The sequence below is a fragment of the Gekko japonicus genome, unplaced genomic scaffold (assembly GCF_001447785.1).
Source record: "Gekko japonicus isolate JY-2015 unplaced genomic scaffold, Gekko_japonicus_V1.1 scaffold18, whole genome shotgun sequence".
NCBI lineage: Eukaryota > Metazoa > Chordata > Lepidosauria > Squamata > Gekkonidae > Gekko > Gekko japonicus.
The window spans coordinates 565,159-588,780 of NW_015170275.1; the positions used below are offsets into that span (position 1 = coordinate 565,159).

At 43.5% G+C, this 23,622-nt stretch overlaps 1 protein-coding gene across 1 annotated transcript; it reads right to left on the reverse strand.

The window, feature by feature from the left end:
- On the reverse strand, positions 1-22,654 carry ASB9 (ankyrin repeat and SOCS box containing 9). The gene is made up of 7 exons (XM_015417595.1): positions 22,292-22,654; positions 9,010-9,089; positions 7,365-7,472; positions 5,616-5,766; positions 4,409-4,543; positions 1,500-1,691; positions 1-137 (listed from the first exon to the last, which is right to left on the reverse strand). Exons 1-7 carry the CDS (start codon positions 22,359-22,361, stop codon positions 13-15), a joined length of 861 nt encoding a protein of 286 aa, XP_015273081.1. The 5' UTR covers positions 22,362-22,654; the 3' UTR covers positions 1-12.
- Between the last annotated feature and the right edge of the window lie 968 nt (positions 22,655-23,622).

Genomic DNA, 23,622 nt, shown 5'->3' on the forward strand with positions numbered 1-23,622 from the left:
AATATGAAAGGTTTAAAGATACAAGAGAAAGCGCTTCAGCTCATCTGGTAGCAGAAGCTGACTTATTCCATCTTGCTGTCTGGATCCCAAGCACCTCCTTATGCACAAGCGGCACAACTGCATCAAGGACAAGGGCCCTGGAGGAAACATGCCAAAGAAACAAAAAAGATATTATTGCCTTAAGATCAGTTTCCCACAGCTGGGCAACAAGGTCAGCTTTTGTTTTCTGCAGCCCAAAGCAGCTGCCTTTAAACAATGTAGCTTTGAGTTTTCGGCTCTCTCGGGGCACCTGAAAGCTTGAAGGCACACCAGGCTTGGAAATTCTTATGACTGACCTTCATACTCCATGGGTATCGTTGAAGGTCAAATCAGATTATTGCAGGAGAGAAAACTGGGCTAAGCAAAGCAATTAATGGCATGTGAAAGCCACTGCTGAATGGGAATCTCCTCTCGAATGAAGGTAGGTCTGTCTGCATGTTTGTTATCACGCAAGGATTCTCCCCTCATTAGAGCATGCAGTCCCCCGTCCCCCCCACTCTGATATAAAGCAGATGTGGAAATGAATAGAACCGATTAACCATCTAGTCACAGGTCCCTGGGGAAGGCCAAACTCTGCCTCAGGGACACTTGTCCAGTGTGACCAGGGGGGAACTTCCTGGCAGCCATGGTACACGACAGAAAGAATCCTCATGTGAGCACACCACATGCTCCAAATCTTCTCAAAGGATTTTATAATAATCACACTTAGCATTTCTACATCAGATTTCAAGCCTCCTTGAACCATAAGGAAAGGTGGGGTATGAATGTTTAAACAAACAAGCGTCCAAAGTGTCGACCATACATTAGCTCAACAATTCTAAATGTGCCTCCATGTCCTCCCATTCCCTAACTGTATACCAAAAAACACTATGAGGAGACACAAGTAATAGCTATTTGCCTGTATGGCTTTACTTGGATACATAATATGCGCTGTAAACAATGAACCCAAAACTGCAATCATGAAGTTCAAAAACTCATTATCGTTGACACCGAATTGGGCACCAGGATTCATAACCCCCGAACAGCTCTGATTAGCAGCTATATTATATTTTCTCCTGCAAACTGTGAGATGAATGCGAAGTATTTTAAATGCCTCATAACAAAAGATGGCTAACAGAGCTTTTAAAAAATTTTCTCCATTGAGGTTTGTGTTCGTGGCCTGCAAAGTATTTCATAAGATAACAACAACAAACAAATACCAACAGGTAGGCTACACAGAGTCCTTTATTTAAGCTTCTGATATGAAATATTTCCACACCACTAAAACAGTGCTGGCTTAAAATAATCTATAATAGTGTAACAGAGTTATATAGCAAATCTTTGACATGTACACTAGTGTTTTAGGGGGAGAAACCTCATAGACTTTAGTATACTCTATAATGTACACTAATGATCGTATATATCTGCTTCTGCTCCTTTACATACTTTGATTCAGGGGTAAAAGAGGGGTTAATGGGCACCTTCTCTCTGCTGAAATATCTGTGTTAATGTACTGTTTGGTGGAACCAGCTCTGTTGGCTTTTTGCCTTCAGCATTCAAAGCACTCGTGTCAGCTCCAAAGTCAATGAGCAAATGCACCAGCTCAGCACTGGCATTCTGAACAGCCACGTGAAGCGGGGATTCCAGACCTTTCCCATCATTTGCACTTGCTCCTGGAAAAAGCAAAAAAAAGAAGGAAAAATAGTAAAAACAAAAAACAGCTAGAGGCCTCTTGCAGTCCACTTGAACAATCTTGATCAACTGATGGATCACACAATCACCAGGCCCGGATGGCATACATCCGAGAGTTCTGAAAGAACTCAGATGTGAACTTGTGGATCTCCAGACAAAAATATGTAATCTTTCCTTAAAATCTGCCTCCATTCCTGAGGACTGGAAGGTAGCTAATGTCACTCCCATCTTTAAAAAGGGTTCCAGAGGAGATCCGGGAAATTACAGGCCAGTCAGTCTGACGTCGATACCGGGTAAATTGGTGGAAACTGTTATTAAGGAAAGAATTAGTAAGCACATTGATGAACAAAAACTATTGAGGCAGACTCAGCATGGGTTCTGTAAGGGTCTTGTCTCAATAACCTGTTAGTGTTCTTTGAGGGGGGTGAACAAACATATGGACAAGGGGGACCCAATAGATATCGTTTACCTTGACTTCCAGAAAGCTTTTGAGAAAGTTCCTCATCAAAGGCTCCTAAGTAAGCTCAATAGTCACGGGATAAAAGGACAAGTCCTCTTGTGGATCAAAAACTGGCTAATTAATAGGAAACAGAGAGTGAGTATAAATGGGAAATTTTCCCAGTGGAGGGTAGTAAGCAGTGGGGTACCACAGGGATCAGTACTGGGTCCGATAATTTTTAACTTGTTTATTAATTATTTGGAGTTGGGAGTAAGCAGTGAAGTGGCTAAATTTGCAGATGACACGAAGTTGTTCAGGGTGGTGAGAACCAGGGAGGATTGTGAGGCACTCCAAAGGGATCTGTCAAGGATGGGCAAGTGGGCGTCAACATGGCAAATGGGGTTCAATGTGGCCAAGTGCAAGGTGATGCACATTGGAGCCAAAATCCTAAATATAAATACACATTGATGGGGTCCGAACTGGCAGAGACTGACCAAGAGAGAGATCTTGGAGTCATAGTATGTAACTCACTTAAAATGTTGAGACAGTGTGCGACTGCAATAAAAAAGGCCAATGCTATGCTGGGGATTATTAGGAAGGGTATTGAAAACAAATCAGCCAGTATCATAATGCCCCTGTATAAATCGATTGTGTGACCTCATTTGGAGTACTGTGTATAGTTCTGGTCACCACACCTCAAAAAGGATATTATAGCATTGGAAAAAGTGCAGAAAAGGGCAACTCGAATGATAAAAGGGTTGGAACACTTTCCCTATGAGGAAAGGTTAAAGCACTTAGGGCTCTTTAGCTTGGAGAAACGATGGCTAAGGGGTGACATGATTGAGGTTTATAAGATTACACCTGGGAAAAGCAGGTCGGGGAAGAAGTACTTTTCTCCCTTTCTCACAATACAAGAACTTGTGGGCACTCAATGAAATTGCTGAGTGGTTGGGTTAGAACAGATAAAAGGAATTACTTCTTCACCCAAAGAGTGATTAACACATGGAGTTCACTGCCACAGGAGGTGGTGGCGGCTACAAGCATGGACAGCTTCTAGAGGGAATTAGATAAGCATATGGAGCAGAAGAAGTCCATCAGTGGCTATTAGCCACAAGGTATAGATAGGAACTCTCGGGCTGAGGCAAGTGATGCACTGTATTCTTGGTGCTTGAGGGGGCCAACAGTGGGAGGGCTTCTAGTGTCCTGGCCCCACTGGTGGACCTCCTGATGGCCCCTGGTATTTTTGGCCACTGTGTGACAGAGTGTTGGACTGGATGGGCCATTGGCCTGATCCTACATTGGATTCTCTTATGTTCTTATGTTCACTTCATAAGGTAATACTTCAATTATTTTTAATTTAATTTAAAGTGGCTTCAAGCTTGTTAATATACCAAAGCTTGTAGCCAAGGGATTTTGTGAACTGTAATTGGGTGAAGGAATTAAGGGATGCGAACAAAAAATTCCCCTCATAGTTCCACAGTACAGAACCATGGCCAGGGATTTTTGCAGGAGCCCATGTCAGTTAAACCTTTTTTAAGCCAGCTTCCAGTTGATTTATGTTCCTAGCCTGAAGCAGCGGCAGCAACACACTTCAGAAGGCTATAGTGGGGAGGGGGAGGAAGACAAAATAGTTCTGCCTCTTGAATCAGTACTCATCTGCTCTCAGAAGAGGATGGGGAGAGTGACATCCTGCCTATGTGGCTGTCAGACCATGCGAGTCCCATGTCCTTAGGAATAAAATATCCTGGGGATGGAAAGGACTGCTTGCACATGAGACAGATCCATGACCCTTGAGTCCAGGGATCTCGTATCCATTCCTCATGTTCAACTCCCACTCAGTAATGAAGCTCGCTGAAGCTCACTCTGCCCAATAGAGAGCACCCCCAAAGAAACTGGGGTGAGGTTTATTCAGGTCTGAGTCTCACAAGCTACATTCAGACAATATGCTAAATTGCAATTCAGTAGCAGGCATGGGAATGAAGCTTATTTGTTGTGCCCCGCTGATTTGGTAAAAAAATGGTGAGCAACATGTTTTCTAAGGTTTGATAAAAATTTGGAAAGGCTGCTGGGGATCAGATGAAATTGGTTTGTGGGCCAGATCTGGCTTCAGATAGTCAGCTGAACAGCCCCAGTTTTGAAAATGACTGGCCAAGATTCCTAGGCCATGCCCAGACAACAGTCAAATATGCTTCAACGCCAGAGCGCTGCATGCGCAGAGAACAGTCATAACATGAAACAACATAGCTTTGTTTTCATTACCTGACTCAAGTAATTTTTTGGCACAGTCCACTTGCTGGTGCTCACATGCAACATACAGTGGGGTACCCAGGTGCTTGATGTTGTGGTCTATATTGACTCCGTGGGACACAAGGGACTCCACACATTTGATATGGCCTTTAAAGGGCAGTTAAAAATAAAATTAAAATCCACTCAATGGTTTAAACCGGGCAGATACTAAACAGGTACTCAGCAGTTGCAAAGACTCTCTGCCTTCTCAAATGGCTTCTGTTTCATCCACCTGCTTTCACTATTCCTCACTCTGACTTTTACTTGAGCCAAGAGGAAAGACAGGGTATAAATATTTTAATGAATAAAAATATAAATGAGCACTACAATATGGAATTCTATGCCCATCCAATTTTCACAAATCCATTTGTGGGATGGAGAGAAACTGTTTTTGCACACTGAATTTCATACAAAAGATTTTCTCCACCATGCCTTCTTCGCAGGACATTCCTATATAATAGACCCATTGTGTAAGGACTGATAGTTCGTTTGAAAAGTAATAGGATTGTGGGGTTTGAATGGAGGGAAGCTAGACTAACCACATGATCAGGAAGACCAAAAAATGGGCCCCATTCCACACAAAACGTTTGCATGTACCACAGTCCTTGCCCAATGGAAGCGCTAAAATTACCGCTCGCTGTCTGCTAGTGGTTAGTGAAAGTGATTGTATCCCCGTTGTCTTTTCCACATGGGCAAAACACAGTACAAAGCAGGTCTTCTGATGGAATTCCAAAAGCAAACTAAATGAAATCACATGAACCATCTATTGTACATTCCATGGCTCCATATACATATTCTTATTTTGTTATAAAGTACGCCAAAGTACAATGAGCTGCAGCAGACATTGTACTACTGCTTGCATCAAAAAAACTGCAGTACGTGTATTTCTGCTCAAAAATCACTGGATCCAACCCAATGACCTTAAGAAATCCGGTTATGCTTACAGGGATGCTGTGAAAACATGTGAAGTAAGATTCACATACAGTCCAGAGTATGAATGGATACCTATACTTTCCAGCCTTAGAAAAGAAGAAGCGCTTATGCAACATACGCTCATGCTTATCTGTAGTGACTCCAAGGATCCAGTAGGAACAACTTTCATGCATTCATCTTCTTTCCTTATTTCAGCAACAACGCTCCTGTCAACATGAAGTAAGGGTTCATCTACTGGCAGATTTACCTCTCTTAGCAGCTTCATGGATAGGTGATGCCAAATCACACACTGCATGTGGGCTGGCTCCATGCTGTAGTAATAGGTTCAAGCACTCTGTGCTGCCACTGGCACAAGCATTGAATAAAGGTGTGTTCCAGTCAACAGTAGCTCCGTTTACCTGAAAGGATAGAACTAGCAATGTAACAGACTATTTTTTTCAGTAGAATTTTTTTTAATAACATGTAGTGGGAAGGTAGTCATGACCTGAGATTATATACAGCCATGGGAAGAGCTGTATAATTAAGCTGCATGCCTTTCTCAGGGTTCTGTCATTATCCAGTCTGAAAATACTATTATGCAACATAAAATCCAGATGTTTTGCCTAATAATCTGAAATGTTTCATGGAAGTCTATTTTATAAGCAGTACTATTTGGACAAATTATATAGTTGAAACAGGGGACAGCAAATCTGTGATCCAGTCAGCTGTGTATTCTGGAAGTTAAGTGGTTTCAAAGTTCCCATTTTAATAAGCAATTAAAGTCCTGGCAAGTTAAGAAACATGTCTGAAGCTAGGGTCAAGTGCTGGCAACTGTAGCATATCTGACTGGAAGATTTAACATTTCAGGAAAGAGTCTTATGTGAAAATTAAAATGGCTGTTGTAACTCTAGAAGAAGTCAGGGAATTTTTGCAAACAAGCAACAGGCTTATAGAAGCGTACGCTTCTGGGGAACAGAAACTTAACTTTATTAAACCTGTTAGATTCTTAAGGTTCCATAAGACTCCTCCTAAAATGTTTTATAAGAGTTTTGGTAAATGAAACAAACAGTATTTGCCACCACTCAGGTTTTAAATTTAAGACAGGATAGAACATAAGAACATAAGAGAAGCCATGCTGAATCAGGCCAATGGCCTATCCAGTCCAACACTCTGTGTCACACAGTGGCCAAAACCCAGGCACCATCAGGAGGTCCATCAGTGGGGCCAGGACACTAGAAGCCCTCCCACTATAGCCCCCAAGCACCAAGAATACAGAGCCTCACTGCCTCAGACATAGTTCCACCTATACCTTGCGGCTAATAGCCACTGATGGACCTCTGCTCCATATGCATATCTAATCCCCTCTTGAAGCTGTCTGTGCTTGTACTGTTATCTTCGATCCCTAGTGCTCAGCCCTGAGAGACTGAGCTTCCTTGTATAAGCAAAATGGATGTTGCTCACTTCTAACCAATCACCTGTTCCCTTATACCTGAGATCTGACGGCCTGGCTTCCACGCAGATGAGTCCTGGCGTCTCTTTTTGTGAAAGTGAATTGCTGGTCTCAGTGAAATGCAATACCACAGATAATACAAGCAGTTCTAGAATATTCATTTTAATTTGGGATCTAATTGATAGCCCAGTTGGGGCAATCTTGCTAGAGAAAATTCCCAATGAATTGATTGCCCAGTTGGGAATTTTCTCCAGCAAGATTGTCTAGCAGTGCTGAGAAAGAGGGATTGGACTGGCATGGCTCACTTTCTTGAGTATCAAAGCATCCTCTGGCAAGGTGCTTCTTGTTTCATCATAATATTTTGTAAGGTTATTTTGAATCCAACTGTATTAACTTCTATTGTGTGAACCTTTTGAGATCTTTGAGTACACTAGTTGTACTGCACTTTACCCAACCTTTGTACAAGATGAAAAAGATGCCTTTGTGCTTTAGGGACTGTTTTGCTGAGAATAAACTGAGTTTATGTTTCTGTATGACCCCAAAGGACAGACATCTGTTAATACTCACATGGGCCCCATGTTTTAATAAGACACTGGTACAAGCAGAATGTCCCCCTAAACACGCTTCATGAAGAGGAGATACATGATCAGCTGTCAGAAGGTTCACACTGGTCCCCTATGTAATAATAGAAATTAAAATTAAAGACTTATTCCGGAAACAATTTGAAAATCTAAATAGCTGATGTTGTTAAGGCCTTGTACCTAACACTGGTATCAGGCAACCTCACAATCAGTGTTCTAGCAGCACAAAGGCTACTGAAGTGATGTTTGGATCACCAAGTCACCTTTTGGTTTCCCTCAAAGCTCCTTCCAGAGAAAGGATGGAGACCAGTGTAATCACTGCAAAAACAAGAAATGTTCTCCAATACACTATGCCTTGGGAATGACAGGAACTGCATGTATTCCACTGTGCACTATGATATAAAATGGGCCAAACGTCTCTAGTCACACCTGTTCTGTTTTGCTAACGTTCCATTTTTATTAAATGGAAAATGCCAAAAAGAGACAACAGCTAATATTTTGCGTTATTTTCATTTAGAATAGTTTTAATGTTCATTTTCTAGAAACGTCTGTTGAACAACAGCAAGGTTTCTGACTGAAAGAGGATGAAAACTCATTGTCCCTTCCCGGGCTCAGCCAGCAGCTGGCCAACTGCCCCTCCAAGGCTCAGACAGCAGCAAGCTCTGTGGCCGCCACATGCCTACCGCCTCCAGGTTTCAGGCAGCAGCTGGCCAGGTTAATGGCCACTGTGCATATGCATCCCCTCAAAGACTCAGGCTACAGCCTGCTCAGCAGACACCCCCCACGCCCACCGCCCACCATGCATGGAGCAAAAGCTCTTCCTCTTCCTTGAGCCCAGGGTGGCCATGGCAGGGGATGGGACTAACTCTGGGGCCCCATCCTGGACTTTTCCCCAGGGCCTCAGAGTGACTAAGGGTCAGGTCACACGGACATTTAGTGCGGGCTTCGCTGCTGATCCCTCGCGCATTAAAGTTTCCTGTTCATATTGGAAAACCCGCCTCCCGCACTGAAACGGGCTGAGTCCCGCGGTTTCCGCTCTTTTTATCCGCGTTTTCTGATACCCGTTGGAACAGGTGTTTTCTGATATCTCGCGATTTGTATCCACGGTTTTGGTATCTGCCGTGACCGCGCAACCCCCCCCCCCTTTTTGTGTTTCCGGTTTAAGTTATGCGCATGTGCAAACAGGCGCTAGCTTTTATTTTGGTCTTCTTAGTTTGTATGTACGCCGAAGCGCAGTTAAAAAAAAAAACCCGCGCTGCCGTGGGGACGGCGTGCTGTGTGATCAGTACTTTACGCGAGTGAAGCGGAAGACAGAGGGACCATCTGACCACCTCCAAGCGATATAAAATGTTGCGGATAGAAGAACTGCAGGAAAACTAGCGCGGTAAGAGGTCCATGTGACCGCGCCCTAAGATTGCCCCTGGGGAAAACATGTGATGGCTCAACTGGGTACTATCACTGATGCCACAAAACTGAACGGATATTTCCCCCTTCCCCAGTCCACAGTTTTTTCCTGAACTTACAACAAGTTTTCTCTGTCAAGGCTTCACAACACAAAATGGAGTGCACCTTCAGCAAAAGGCCTAATGAATAAGGCAAACAGACCGTTTATCTCTCAAACAGAGCAATACCTGATTGATGAGTTTCTTCAGAGTGAGCAAACACCCATGGATGGAAGCATCATGTAAAGGAGACCAGTCGGAAACAAAATCTGCGTAAAGAGGAGAAAAACAAGGTTTGGGAGTCAGGATGTAATTAAACCAGGTTATCTGCACTTAGAGAGAAGCTCAGCACATCTCAGTCCTTCTAATGGATTCTTAAAGGTTACAGATCTCTGTGTGCTTAACTTCACTTCTTCTTCAATTTTTTAAAAAAGCAATTGCGTTCTATTACCTGGCCTTTCTGCCTTATCTCCAGCCAATTTAATTCAAGAAACATCCCCAAAACATCACATATTAGAGAGCCAGAACAGACTGTTCATATCTCTTTGTGCTTTTTTGGCACACTGCTCCCATTTACCTGAGACAGCCACACCCGCCGTTAATCAAGTCACTTTCCTTTACTGGTGAGAGCGGATGGATTTTCCCCACAGACAAGAACATGCAAAAGGCTCATAAGAACATAAGAACATAAGAGATGCCAATGTTGGATCAGGCCAAAGGCCCATCCAGTCCAACACTCTGTATCCCACAGTGGCCAGAAATACCAGTGCCATCAGGAGGTCCACCAGTGGGGCCAGGACATTAGAAGCCCTCCCACTGTTGACCCCCCCCAAGCACCAAGATGACAGAGCATCACTTGCCCCAGAGTCCCTATCTATACCTTGTGGCTAATAGCCACTGATGGACCTCTGCTCCATATGCTTATCTAATTCCCTCTTGAAGCCGTCCATGCTTGTAGCCGCCACCACTTCCTGTGGCAGTGAATTCCAAGTGTTAATCACTCTTTGGGTGAAGAAGTACTTCCTCTTATCCGTTCTAACCCGACCGCTCAGCAATTTCATGGAGTGCCCACGGGTTCTTGTATTGTGAGAAAGGGAGAAAAGTACCTCTTTCTCTACCTGCTCTTTCCCATGCATAATCTTATAAACCTCAATCATGTCACCCCTCAGTCGTCGTTTCTCCAAGCTAAAGAGCCCTAAGCGCCTTAACCGTTCCTCATAGGGAAAGTGTTCCAACCCTTTTATCATTCGAGTTGCCCTTTTCTGCACTTTTTCCAAAGCTATAATATCCTTTTTAAGGTGTGGTGACCAGAACTGCACACAGTATTCCAAATGAGGTCTCACCATTGATTTATATAGGGGCATTATTATATTGGCTGATCTGTTTTCAATACCCTTCCTAATAATCCCCAGCATAGCATTGGCCTTCTTTATTGCAGTCACACACTGTCTCGACATTTTCAGTGAGTTATCTACTACAACTCCAAGATCTCTCTCTTGATCAGTCTCTGCCAGTTCAGACCCCAGGCTCGTCAAGCTCTTTTAAGCCCTATTGATTCTACTGGGACAGTTAAGAAGGTGCTTCATTTTTTAAAAAAACTGTAACTAGTAGAATTTTAAAATACTTAACTCTGGCAGGATTGTACCCATAGTCTGAGTTCACAGACAAACACACACAGAGAGAGGTGACCCAGCTGTGGAGACCGTTAGGGTTGACAGATCCCCCTTGGCCACTGGCAGGGGATGGGGGGGGGCAGATCCAGGCTGGGAAACTCCTGGAGATTTGGGGATGGAGCCTGGGGAGGACAGGGACCTCAGTGGGGTACAATGCCACAGAGTCCACCTTCCCAAGCCTCTATTTTCTCCAAGGAAACTGATCTCTGTAGTGTGGAGATGAGCTGTAATTTATTCTGGGGGATCCCCAGGTCCCAAATGGAGGCTGGCATCCCTAGAAACCATACACATGGGAGAATGTGGGAATAAATTTCAGGCACTGAACTTTGTTCCTTCCAGTGGCAAAATTAGAACTCTGAAATTAGATAATCATACCTCTGCAGCTGTCCTGAAGCAGCAGTTGAACCTGCTGTTTCCAACAAATTACTACTTGCTAACAAAGGAAGAGAAGTGAAGGACTTCCATGAAGGCCTGCAGAATCATAAACCTCTATGCTCAAAATAGGCTTCTGTCTTAGGTTTCAGTTTGACCACTGTTAAAGCACATTATAGAAACTTTTGGGCTACCTTTTGTTTTTTAGTTCTTACAGGTTTCTTATCCGAAGTCAGCCGATGGGTTGGTTAGAATTTCGGCGCTCTCCTACTGAAACACTGAAGAAACCTGAAATGAACTGATGGAATGAGGGGAGGACCACAAAAACAAGGCAGGGCAAGTTTTAAGAGGAAACATACAGAACTGAAAGTGTAAATGCAACCGTATACACGTGGTAAGGCAGATTTCACAAGTGTCCTTTCAGTCTATTAGGAAGGGTTACACAGTGCTGTGCAATGTCCTCTCAAAGCTGTGTTCTGAATTTTAGTTGCTTTCAAGAAGGTTATTCCTTTTGCTTTGCACTTGCTATGATAGCAACCTATGGTACCTAATGTGTGGTTTTCTGCTCAATTTGAACGTAAAGATGGAACAGTTCGCTCCTGCCTCTGTATACAAGACTCCTTTCCCCCCCATGCATTGTCAGAGATAATTAACCAAAATGACTAAGCAAACATAAATCAGCAGTAAGGAGCTGCTGGAAACAAGACTCTCAGAGCTGAGAGTGGGTTAGAGCCCAACAATTCATTACATGGTCTGGCATGCTCCTTTGTGCAAAGCATGTCTGGCCTATGGAAGAGCCTCTTCTCACACTGGTGCAAAGCATCTTGGGCTGGAGAAATGTGCCCCTGCCAGTGGAAAAGAGTGATAGAATTTAGCCCAGAACACTTCAGTAGTTCCTGAGAAAGATATAAGAAACTGAAATGTTCACTTAGCCACATGTCTCTTCAGCCATTCCTGTTCCACTCCACTACTGGGCTTGCCAACCTCCAGGTGAGCTCTGGAGTAGGGTTGCCAGGTCCTTTTCTTCTGCCAGCGGGGGGTGGGAGGGAGCGTCCCAGGAGTTGGGGAGGCAAAGCGATGTTGTCATGCGTGACATCCGTGGTGTGATGGCATCACATGAGAGTGATGTCATCATGCCGGGGACATTGTGCGGCAATGCTTTGGTATTTTGGGCAAAACTCTTACCATAGAGTTTTGCCCCAAATACCAGAGCATCGCTGCACGACATCCCCGGCATGGTGATGTCACCTCTGTGTGACATCATCACACCAGGGACGTCGCGCTCAGCCATGGATGTTTGGGATGGGGCTTCCCTTGCCAGCTAGCTGGCTGCCGGCAGGCTGGAGTCTGCGAAATCGGGGGATCCCCCACTCCCACCTGGGGGCTGGCAACCCTAGTCTGGAGATCTCCCAGAATTACACCTGCTCTCCAGACAATAGAGATCAATTCCCCTGGAGAAAATGGCTGCTTTGGAGGGTGGACTCTATTGAATTATAGCCTGCTGAGGTCCCTTCCTTCTTCAGACCCTGCCCTCTGCAGACTCCATCCCCCAAATCTCCAGGAAGTTATCAAACTGGAGTTGGCAACCCTGTCAACTACATTTCTTAAGATGACACATTAAGAACATAAGAACATAAGAGATGCCAATGTTGGATCAGGCCAAAGGCCCATCCAGTCCAACACTCTGTATCACACAGTGGCCAGAAATACCAGGTGCCATCAGGAGGTCCACCAGTGGGGCCAGGACATTAGAAGCCATCCCACTGCTGACCCCCCCAAGCACCAAGATGACAGAGCATCACTTGCCCCAGAGTCCCTATCTATACCTTGTGGCTAATAGCCACGTGCTTGTAACCGCCACCACTTCCTGTGGCAGTGAATTCCAAGTGTTAATCACTCTTTGGGTGAAGAAGACACATTATCACTGATAGCTATTTCAACCACTGGTGAATCTTATCCATATGCTCAAACTTTTCTTCAAGGATTTAGTGGTCAGTTAAACACATCTGCATGCTACCTTCCTCCCAAGGAGCTCAATAAAATTGTGCTATTTTAGGTCCAAGTCAGTTGTGACGAGGGATCCACACGTATTTATGCATCTGTCCATCCGTTCATATCTAAAGTAGGAGGAGGGGTTTCTAGGGTTTTAACCCTGCCCCCCCCCACCTGCCTTCTGTTTCTTTCAGCACTTTTATTTATTTATTGAAATGATATCCCACAAAAGTGCTCATCAGGCAGACTCCAAGGCAGGTTACAAAGCTAAAATCACATCAATATTAATGACGGTCAACAAGATAAAATCAGAACCACTGCAGTGCATTGTCTCTAGTTCCCATCTCAGCCAGACGGACACCATAGAACACCATAGTATACAGAATTGAAGGTCACCAAGTAGCATCAACAGGATTGTAATTCCCAGTTCAGACAAACTTATCTGTTAGGCTGAATAAAGCAGTTTCAGTTCTAAAACCAGGTGTGAAGGCAGGTCTAGATAATCCATTATCCACAAAAGTCCAGAGCTGCTGAGCTACATATACACTAATGCATTTTGCCCCCAATGGGGTTGGTATCTGCCAGTCTGTAGTTATTTATATCATTAGGGTTCAAGGAGGCTTCTTCAAGAGGAGTCTCACCACCTCTTTCCTCTAGAGATGCTAAGAACAATCCCTTCCTTTGGATCCAATCAGGTGGTCCACTCTGGCTTGATGTTTGTAAGCTTGACCGGGCAGAAGTCAAGCATATGAATGCACCATTCTTCCAAGCAAATTGCCTATGTCTCTGGTCTGCAACAAATGAAATGCATCCAAGCAACCACAACTAGATGGTTAACATCTGGATACTGACCTGCTAAATGTGGTGTCTAAATAATGGTAAATATAAGTGATTTTATCTATGAAATATCTGGAAAATAGGTTAGAAAAGTCCTTTAACTGAGCCAAACTGGCATTGTCAGGAGACAGATGCAGGAGCTGCTTTATCACACATAACGGCTCCACTGGAAGCTTTGCAAAAACACAAGGTGTCCGTGAAGTACTGCTCCTTTGCTGCCATTGCAACAACCACAGAAGAGACAAAGATACCTGTGTTCACTCCTATTTGTAAAGAGTTTTCCTCCACTTACACTCTAATCATCTGTCAACTTGCCTCACACTGCAAAGTCTGAAGAAAACCAAGGAGTCAAAATGGGCTCTGCAAGAGAGTAGAAGACTTCTGGGAGAGATTGAATCAATGACCCAGATCTTCTCTTTACCCCAGAGATTAACTAGGAGTTCAACAGGAGAGCCAGCATGATACCTGTAAGCTCTGTGTCAGACATACTCAGTGCAAGATGCACGCATCTGACGATGGAACTCTGACTGACAGGAGCTGGCACGGAGAAAGTGCTCGGTAGTCAAGGGTCAAAGGTGGAGGCTTCTGGGGCTCCAGCAGCTGCCCAACAATACTGTCTCCTGAGGCATGATTAACAGGTTAACCACAGTACCATACCAGCTTTTTTGTGATGGAGTTTAGCCTGTGACAATGGCTTGTCTAAGGCCCCCTTAATAAAGTCTAGTAGCTGAGCAGGGATTCACCTGGATCTCATATCCAAACCCAGCAGTCTTTGTCTGTGATACCACTGCTCCCCAAAATGTACCATATAGTTTTCTTGCAACATTTCAGGATTGACACTTGCACCACCGTTTTATTCCTCCAAGTCCAAAATATTTCCTTAGCTCTACTTGCATTTATTCCTTGTCATCTGGTCACTGTGTACTGTGCTCTCTTTTATGTGAAGTACAGAAAAAAATGTGGTTGATGTGGCCTATGAAGTAGTCACAAAGGAGACCAATAATGAGGGGAATAAGAGTCCAAGCCAACTTATGTTTATGGCCTTTATTTAACTCTTTTATTTCCAGCTTTATAGCCAACAGCATCAGAAAGTCTTCATGAGCATTACTGGCAATCTGCAGGTGTTATTTTAACTGACATTTGTTGCTGGCAATTAAGGAATTCGGTCTGTCTCTCATGCCTACACTTATGTACCTTAAAACTAATTAACACTTACAGTAGGAATCATCAACTTATGGGCCCCTGGGCTACATCTGGTCATCTGAAGGATATTATCAAGCTCCCAGTTGCCAGCAAAGGGACAGAATGATGTTGAAAGATCAACAGCTGTAGATACACAACCCAGCCTTGCCAGTTGCCCCCAGGTGGCACGGATTCCCCTGCCCCAAGCACCCACTTCCCTTCACTGCTCCTGTGGCTGGCAGGAGAAAAATAATGAAAACAAATCACTGTTGAGTGTGGCATGACATAACTTCTGGTAAAAACCCAGGCATGACAGTAAGTTCTAGGAATTGCCAGAAACTCCATGGGTTTACTAGAGTTTCTGGTGATTCCTAGAGAGGCATGACATCACTTCTGGTTTTTCTCCAGAAACAACATCACACACTCACCAGATGGTGCCCCCATGTCCCCACCCCCTCCCAATCTCCCACCAGTTCCTCTAATGCAACCTGACAGCACACATTCTGAGGGAGGGTTGACGGCAGGGCCCCAACCACCACCCTGTCCTCAAAGTGGCCCTCAGAAGAGCTTGCTACTGATCAGTAACCTACATCATTGTCCCCAATAAGGACACTGCCCATCTGCTGAGGGGGCTGTATAACTAACACTACTGGCACCCTAAGGGAATTTTTTAATATGTAGCAACATATTCTCAGATATTATCAAAGGCCTTGCTAGGACTGGAGAAACAAAGATAAGCAAATTCCTTGTGAAAATGAGTAAATAAACAAAGTTGCACAGTGAAGTGGCTATTTATTTGGCAGTCATATAAAGGAATTTACTATGATCTAGTGTACAGTGCTCAGAAACAGTGGCTTCAATCCACTGGAGTTTTCCAAAGGTGCAAGGATACAAAGGTGCCTACAGAGAGCAACTTTCTCACCTCTCCTGTGACAGACCAAAATTCCCCCTGAAATGCTTCTCCTGGGGGACAGGAGACCCCCAAGAACAAAACTGCAGTCAGCATTACAGAGTGCTGCAGGAGGGGAGAGGCAAGATAGTCACGTTCTGCAGGCAGATGTTCTTGAGCCCATGGAAAAACTTGAGTGGATCCAAGCCAATATTTAGTACAACCTTATTTAGTATAGGAGCTGCGGTGGCTCAAGTGGTTAAGACGCTGAACTGCATGCTGTGGAAGGTTGGTAGTTCAGCAGTTCGAGACCCGAGTGTGCCACATGACGGAGTGAGCTCCCGTCTCTAGTTCCAGCTCCTGCCAATCTAGCAGTTCGAAAGCAAGAAATTGCAAGTAGATAAATAGGTACCACTTCAGTGGGAAGGTAACGGCGTTCCGTGCGCCTTGGTGTTTAGTCATGCCGGCCACATGACCACGGAAACGTCTTCGGACAGCGCTGGCTCTTCGGCTTTGAAACGGTGATGAGCACCGCAACCCTAGAGTTGGATTTGACAGGCTTTCGAGCAAGGGAAACTTTACCTTTACTTTACCTATTTAGTATAACTTTCAGAATGCAGGTCGGAGATCACATAGATTGGTGTTTTCCTAACTCAAAATGTAACTGGATATATTTATTATTTGGGCTCATTAAAATCTGGATTTGGAGCTAATTTTGGAACAGAGCCTGCCTTGGTCACCTTGATGAATGACCTTTGCCAGAAAGACTTGGGCAGGGGAAGCCTGTCGATTCCTCCAGACCTCTCCGCAAAAATCCAGAGGATGTGATTGCCATAGAGCCCAACCTCCCAAGATGCTATTCCTTTGGGGGAGAATGGATCTTTGAAGTATGGAGATCCCTGATAATTCTGGGAGAACTCCCACCTGGAGGTTGGCAACCCTACTGGATGACATGCTATTTTCTTTTTTGTACAATATATTTTTATTGAAACATATAACAATGGATATACAACAATTAACAAACAATGTATGGTGAGTGTTAACAATTGGTGGTCAGTTACATAACATTATACAAGTATACTATAAAAGTGGCAGTGTACCTTAAATTCGAATACAAAATATGAATAATGAAAAAAACCTTCATATTGTCCTAGTGTACTGATTGGTGTCCATCAGTAAATGGATGCCAGTCTCAATGTAAAGTGAAATTAATCTTTGGTATACTAAAATCGGTTACCATAGATGTAGAGCGTCTATTTCTTTAGGAGTGTCATCAAATTGCTTTAAATATTCTAGAATAGGGAACCATATGGCTACAAGGGAAGAATTCGTAGGAATTTTGTCAAGTCGCGTAAGGTTATCCGAGAGTTTTGCCATAATATATAAATCCCACAATTTCTTATGCCAATGTGAAATTGAAGGCGTCATTGTCGTTTTCCAGTGAGTTGCAATGACTGTCTTAGCTGCAAAGAGCAGTATGGAGACCCTCTCCACCACTGAAGGAGCAGAGTCCTGAGCTACCCAACCGTTCAAAAAAAGATTTTCTGGAGTAGGTGTGATGTCTATATTGTTAAAGGATCTGATTTTTGTTATAATTTGTTCCCAAAATGGGAGTATATTTGGGCAAGTCAACCAACAGTGAATAAAGGTACCTGTATTATTGCAATTTTTCCAACATTTTGGATCATAAGTTGATGTCATCTGTGCCAGTTTGCTGGGTGTGAGATACCAGTGAGCCATTATTTTGAAGGTTTGCAGTTTCATAGAGGAGATTTTGGTCTTGAAAGGAGGTGTGGTCCAAATTTTATGCCATTGTTCTTTTGTTAACTGGAGATTACAATCCTTGTTCCAGTAAGTTAGGTAGGAAGGAGGAGTATTATTTTCTAATGTAGCTAAAAGCTTATATAATTTTGAAATTAAACCCTTGGTGGAAGTTTTGGTCATTCCAATTATGTTTTCCAAAGGTGTGAGTGGTTGTTTTGATATTAGGTCCAGTTTGAGATGTCTGAACAGATGACATGCTATTTTCCATCATCGAGAATATTTTTATATGAGAAAGCAGTGTTCAAGGTGAAAGCAGAAAGGCAGCAGGATGGTTCATTTCAAAGTGGTGCGACTTAACAGTCTAAAAACAGAAATATAATTTTGAAGGGGAAAATTCTCATTGTTAACAACAGTCTGTCAGTGAAATGAAAATGCACTGAACCATGTTCACTGACTTCACAAATCATCGTTTCTTTTAACTTCACTGGAATTTAAAAAAAAAAATTAATGTTACCCAAACAATATTACCCCAATGCAACCTGATCAATTATATCTTTATTTCCAACTTTATCCCAAACAGATTAACTATATATGATCAGTTTGGTGTAATGGTTAAGTGCACGGACTCTAATCTGGGAGAACCGGGTTTGATTCCCCACTCCTCCACTTGCACCTGGCTGGATGACTCGGGCAAGCGTAGCTCTGATAAGAGCTGTTCTTGAAAAAGAGCAGTTTGTGTCAGAGTTCTCTCAGCCCCACCTACCTCACAGGGTGTCTGTTGTGGGGAGGGGAAGGGAAAGAAGTTTGTAGTCCGCTCTGAGACTCCTTTGGGTAGTGAGGTAAAAAAGGTAAAGGTTCCCTTGCTCGAAAGCCAGTCGAATCCGACTCTAGGGTTGCGGTGCTCATCTCCGTTTCAAAGCCGAAGAGCCAGCGCTGTCCGAAGACATTTCCATGGTCATGTGGCTGGCATGACTAAACACCAAGGCGCACGGAACACTGTTACCTTCCTACCGAAGTGGTACCTATTTATCTACTTGCAATTTCTTGCTTTCAAACTGCTAGGGTATAAATCCAATCCTTTTCTTCTTCTTCCCAGAACCAACCCAGCTTTATACTCCATCTTTTCTCACATCTGCCTGCCACTTCCCTAATTTTAGCACCTTGCCTAAACAGGTGTGTGTGTGTGCGTGTGCATAACGTGCTGTCAAGTTGCAGCCAGCTTATGGCAACCCCATAGGGTTTTGAAGACAAGAGACTAACAGAGGTGGTTTGCCATTGCCTGCCTCTGCACAGCAACCCTGGGATTCCTTGGAGGTCTCCCATCAAAGTACTAACCAGGGCCAACTGTGCTCAGCTTCCAAGATCTGACACAAGATCAGGTCTCTGCCACTCAAATACAATGATCTAATCCCATACATACAATACATTACAGAAGCCATGAACAAAATGTTTCTATCTGAACACTGAAATTACATTATCTACAGTTCTGAAACGACACTACAGCGTATACTGGGGGTATTTCTACCATACCATGTTGCTATTTTCATTTAACACCCAGCCTGAAGAAGAATTCTACAAAGCTTTCCCACTATTTGTAATGATATTTTTGGTCCCCAGGGATTATGCTTTGGTTTTTCTATTAAGATAAACCACTGCAGCTGCAAACATTTTATAAATAAACCAAGTCACCTTCATGTTTTGTTTTTCTCGCCTTTTTCATGGCAAAATCACAAACGATTCCCCCAGAGTCGATTTCTCTGGCAAGTTCAAACTCAACAGACAAGATGGCTAAGTGGCTTAACCATTCTTGCCCACATAGTAGAACAAGAACACTGCAGCTTGTTGTTAAGTTCTTTCAACTTCTGCCACAACTAGGATTGCCAGGGGAGTCGTGGCAAGTAGCCGGAGGCATAGTGGGGCAGGGGCACGCAAATAGGTGTCATGCTGGTGCTGTCATGTCACTTCCAGGTCCATGTCAGAGTTGCTGGTGCGACGCCTATTTCCCCTCCATCTCCTACTGAGCAGCAGTGGGTGAGAAAGGCTGCAGGGCCTGCCTAGTCAGTAGCCACCATCACCCACACAGGGATGCTCACACTTCACTGAAAATTACTTGCAGGGTTTGGGTTTTATTACAAAAAAAATTGTTTTCATAAATCTCATTTAATAAGCTAACTGGAGCTACTTTATACAGTTTTCCAACTGTCCTGGATAAACTGAACAAACACACTCTCTGTTCTAGAGAGTTCAGAATGAGGCTTGTTCCATTCTAACATTTCTTCTGATTTCTTCCACCAAACATCACAAGGACTCCCTGCATTTCACAGGACTTACTTGCATTTTTTCTTTTTACGATGGCTGCCATCTGTTCTGGCGGAAACACAGCCTTTCCTTCAATGCTTAGGGTGGGCCCTAGACAGGACCACTCAGTCAGGCTTCTTTCCAACCCCATGGGCCTCCTTGACATACCTGAACCCCTGCCCCAGTTTCACACTTCGTGCATGGACACTATCACACCTCCAGTTCTAAGGCTGACAGCCTCCCAGTGGGGCCTGAAGGTCTCCCAAAATTACAATTCATCTCCAGACTACAAAGATCATTTCCCCTTGAGGAACTCTATTGTATTATAGAGTGGACTCTATTGTATTATTCTCCTCTGAGATTCTTCCTCTCCCACACCTTACCCCCAAATCCCCTGGAAATTCCCAAAACGGAGTTGATAACCTTACCCACATTCCTTCACCCCATCCCAGTCCTTACTTGCTTCTCTGTGTTGGGCTGTCAAGCAGATAAAATGCATGGCTGGCAAACTGCTGATCATCTTCATCTCTGGTTGGGAAAGGAAAAAGGCCTAGAACCAGAACAGCCTCGTGGGAAGGCCTTTGGCAGGGGGAAAGGAGTGAGAAGAACACTTTGGCTAGGGCCTAGGGGCCTGAGGGAGTCAGGAAGTACGCTGCTGTCAGCCCATTACCATAAAGGAAAAATTGAATCTAAACTGTAGAAAGCTTAAGGATACCATGAAGCAAACTTACTTCCCTGTACCTTTGGGTTGTCCAGATTTTATGAGATTTACTGCGTAAAACAGAAGTCAGGTTTAGCACACTGAACAGGCAGCATTTTGTACACCATCAGCACTGGAGAGACTCTACTCCTGTGATCTGGATTGTGGGCCTACTGGAAATTTGCTGACATTCTCTTCTAGGAATAGTCTCAGAGACCTCTTTCTAGGTTTTCTGCTGACTAGTAGGCGGTGCTAAAACTCCTGAGTTTCCATATATAAAATATAATACTTCAGCAAATTCAGAGTTTCTGTGAGGAAAGGTGTCCTTCTGGTCTCTCCCCCCCCCTCCCCCCAAACCCATATACTCGGCTCTTGGGCCTATTTGGCATGACCTACATTTTTCCAAGCAGAACAGACATTTTTTTTTAAATGTCCTTTTTCTATATCCTCTCAGCTCCCCTGGTCTTCCTTCCCTCCCCCATAAGTGTATTTCCCCCCTCCCAAAGTGTCTCTGTTCTCTTCAAATGTTACAAATTTTTCCCCTGTCCTCACCAAAATAATATTTAACTGAGGAGCTGTTCCTCAAATATACATCTGTGTGCACGGCTTTCATACTTTTAAAGTACATAACTGTTTCATAAACTATTTACTAAACAGTAAAACAATCAGCAAGTGTCATACAGTAGCTTAACTAATGGGCCACTGATGTGAGACGCCTGATCCAAATCCGCAATATTCCATTTGCTCCAGCAAATACATGAAATGCGGATGCCACATCTTAAATATTCATGAATATGCATCTGTAAAGTGAACGCTTCATGCATGTTTTTCAGATGTGTGTACATGTCTGTGACATACACACTTTACACATACACTGGTAGAAACTGAGCTCTTGTGTTCACAGGCAATTCCATTCATTTCAATGATGGCAACAGAGACATATGCCCAGTGATCTGCATCCTCTGTTGAAATTAAGAGGACAACAGCTGAAGAAAACCCTCGTGTACACACGTCATAGCCTACAAAAAGCTGTATGATACAACATTATGTTTACAAAAACACTAACAAGAATTGTATAGTATTTACTACAGTCAATGAAATGGAACCACTCCTGTAACCATCTTCTAATACAACCCCCCCCCCTCATTTTCTTTAAGAATATTATAGGCCTATGGAAATTCCATTAAAAACCTCAATGTTAACATCTTCAGTGTACATGACACTGTACACATTAACTGAAGCAAAAACAGACAGTTTCCTGCCCCAAGGAGTTTGCAGTCTAAATATGAATAACATGTGCGGGGAGAGTGCAGGGGAGATAATAAAGAGACAATGGTTGTAATTGCTGTGATCACAGTATTGCAATATACCCTATTTTTAAGAAACTTAGATAACATAAAATAGAACACTACCTGATTTCAGTTTGTAAGTTTTTAAACAAACTAAACTTTTAAAGAAGTTTACACACCCCAGAATTGTTATATCCAATAATCTCAGCTCAAATCACCAATATTAAAAAAACCCTGCCTAATTATAAAAATCTTGAGTGCAAACATCAACTTAAAAAAAAAACCTCCTTTGAAAAAGCCCTTAAAGAGCACATACAGTGATGACAATTATTGTTAACAGGGCCGGATTCAACATGCCCACTCTGACCTGTCGTCAAGTCCATGAAATCATGCACATGTAGGATGGGTGACAAGGCATCTTCAACAGTTCTTCTGTTCGTAATGTAAACAAGAGTCTTTCAACAATATTACTCACCTCCCATCAGTGGGTTCGATAGGTACGTTGATTCCTGGGACTTGCGGGGGTCCCCATTTCCTGCTTCCATGGCCACTGCAACTCTGGGCAGCCGGGCTACTGTTATTTCACTTCACAGTTGAGATCGTGAGAGTTCAAATTCCATCTTGGCTGTTGAAAAATCCAAGTTCCACGAGTCATTTATTAATGAGCTGTCTGTGTGCAAGTCAAGAACATTTTGAAGAAGACTGGAACTTGAGCAGGCCACAGCTTCAGAGTGTCCCGAATACCTGGGCAATCCCATTTAACAGAACACCTCTTCATTGACTCAGTGGGGGAAAGCAGAAGAAGAAATCAGCACACAAAACAAAGTGAGGGCTGTGGCTGATGTCATATCCTTTCCCAAACCATGTCCAATCAGCAAAGTCTGCCTTCTGCTTTTATAAGAAGGGAACTTCTCAGTTGCCAAAAAAAAAAGACAGAAAGAGCCAGTTTAACTAGCTCAGCAAACTCTGCCTTCAGGGGATTTATAAAAGCAACAGAGAGAATGAGAGTTTAGTACTGCCTGCTCTGCCTATCACAAGGCACAAGTTAAGTTCTTTTCAGCAGTCATTCTCTGTAATATCTTTGATTTCAAAATCTAGTGTACTACATACTGTGCCTGGTATTTGAAAAGAGCAAGAGGGCTGCCTGCAGAAAGAGCAAACTGAATTCTTTTCACACAGAGAAGGGGCCACCACATGCTAGCAGAATATTAAAACCACATGTTAAGCAAGCTGCATTTTCCACAAGTGCTTTATTCTCCCCCATGGCTTGGAAAGTGCAGCATTCAGCAGGCTTGTTTATTGATTGGTATGTGTACAGTTTACCTCGAGGATACTCACAAGAGATATATAATAAGGGGGGGGGGAGTATTAAAACAAACAATGAAAACAATAACAATAATGTTTCTATCAGTCCATTTCTCTTTGGAGAATTATCTTTATACTCAATACTCTGCATATTTTCAAGAGAACAGAAACTATTTGTTTAGTAGGCTAATGTGGTCTTTTAAAGGAAAACAACTGGTAACTCCCCAAATATAGTTAATGCTTGCCTTGATATGTAGGATTCACTCACGACTTTGGTGTGAGGACTCACCATGCAAGAACATTTTAAAGAAGATTGGGAACTTTAGAGCCTGCTGCAGGTTCAGAGTATCCCAAATACCTGAAAAAAGGAGGAGGAGGAGGGCTCCCTGTAGGTCACAACTGGTCTCCTGGAGAAGGGCATTAGAGTCAGAGTTCCAGCTCCAGGTTGGGAAAATCCTGGGGATCTGGGGGCGGTGCCTGGGGAGGGACCTTAGCAGGGTG

Coding starts and splice junctions, on each gene's coding strand:
- ASB9 (XM_015417595.1), bottom strand. CDS start 22,361: ATGGAAGCAGGAAATGGGGACCCCCGCAAGTCCCAGGAATCAACGTAC. Junction 1,692..4,408: donor CAAAAAATTACTTGAGTCAG/GTAATGAAAACA, acceptor TGCTTTTTCCAG/GAGCAAGTGCAAATGATGGG. Junction 138..1,499: donor GATATTTCAGCAGAGAGAAG/GTGCCCATTAAC, acceptor TGTTTCCTCCAG/GGCCCTTGTCCTTGATGCAG.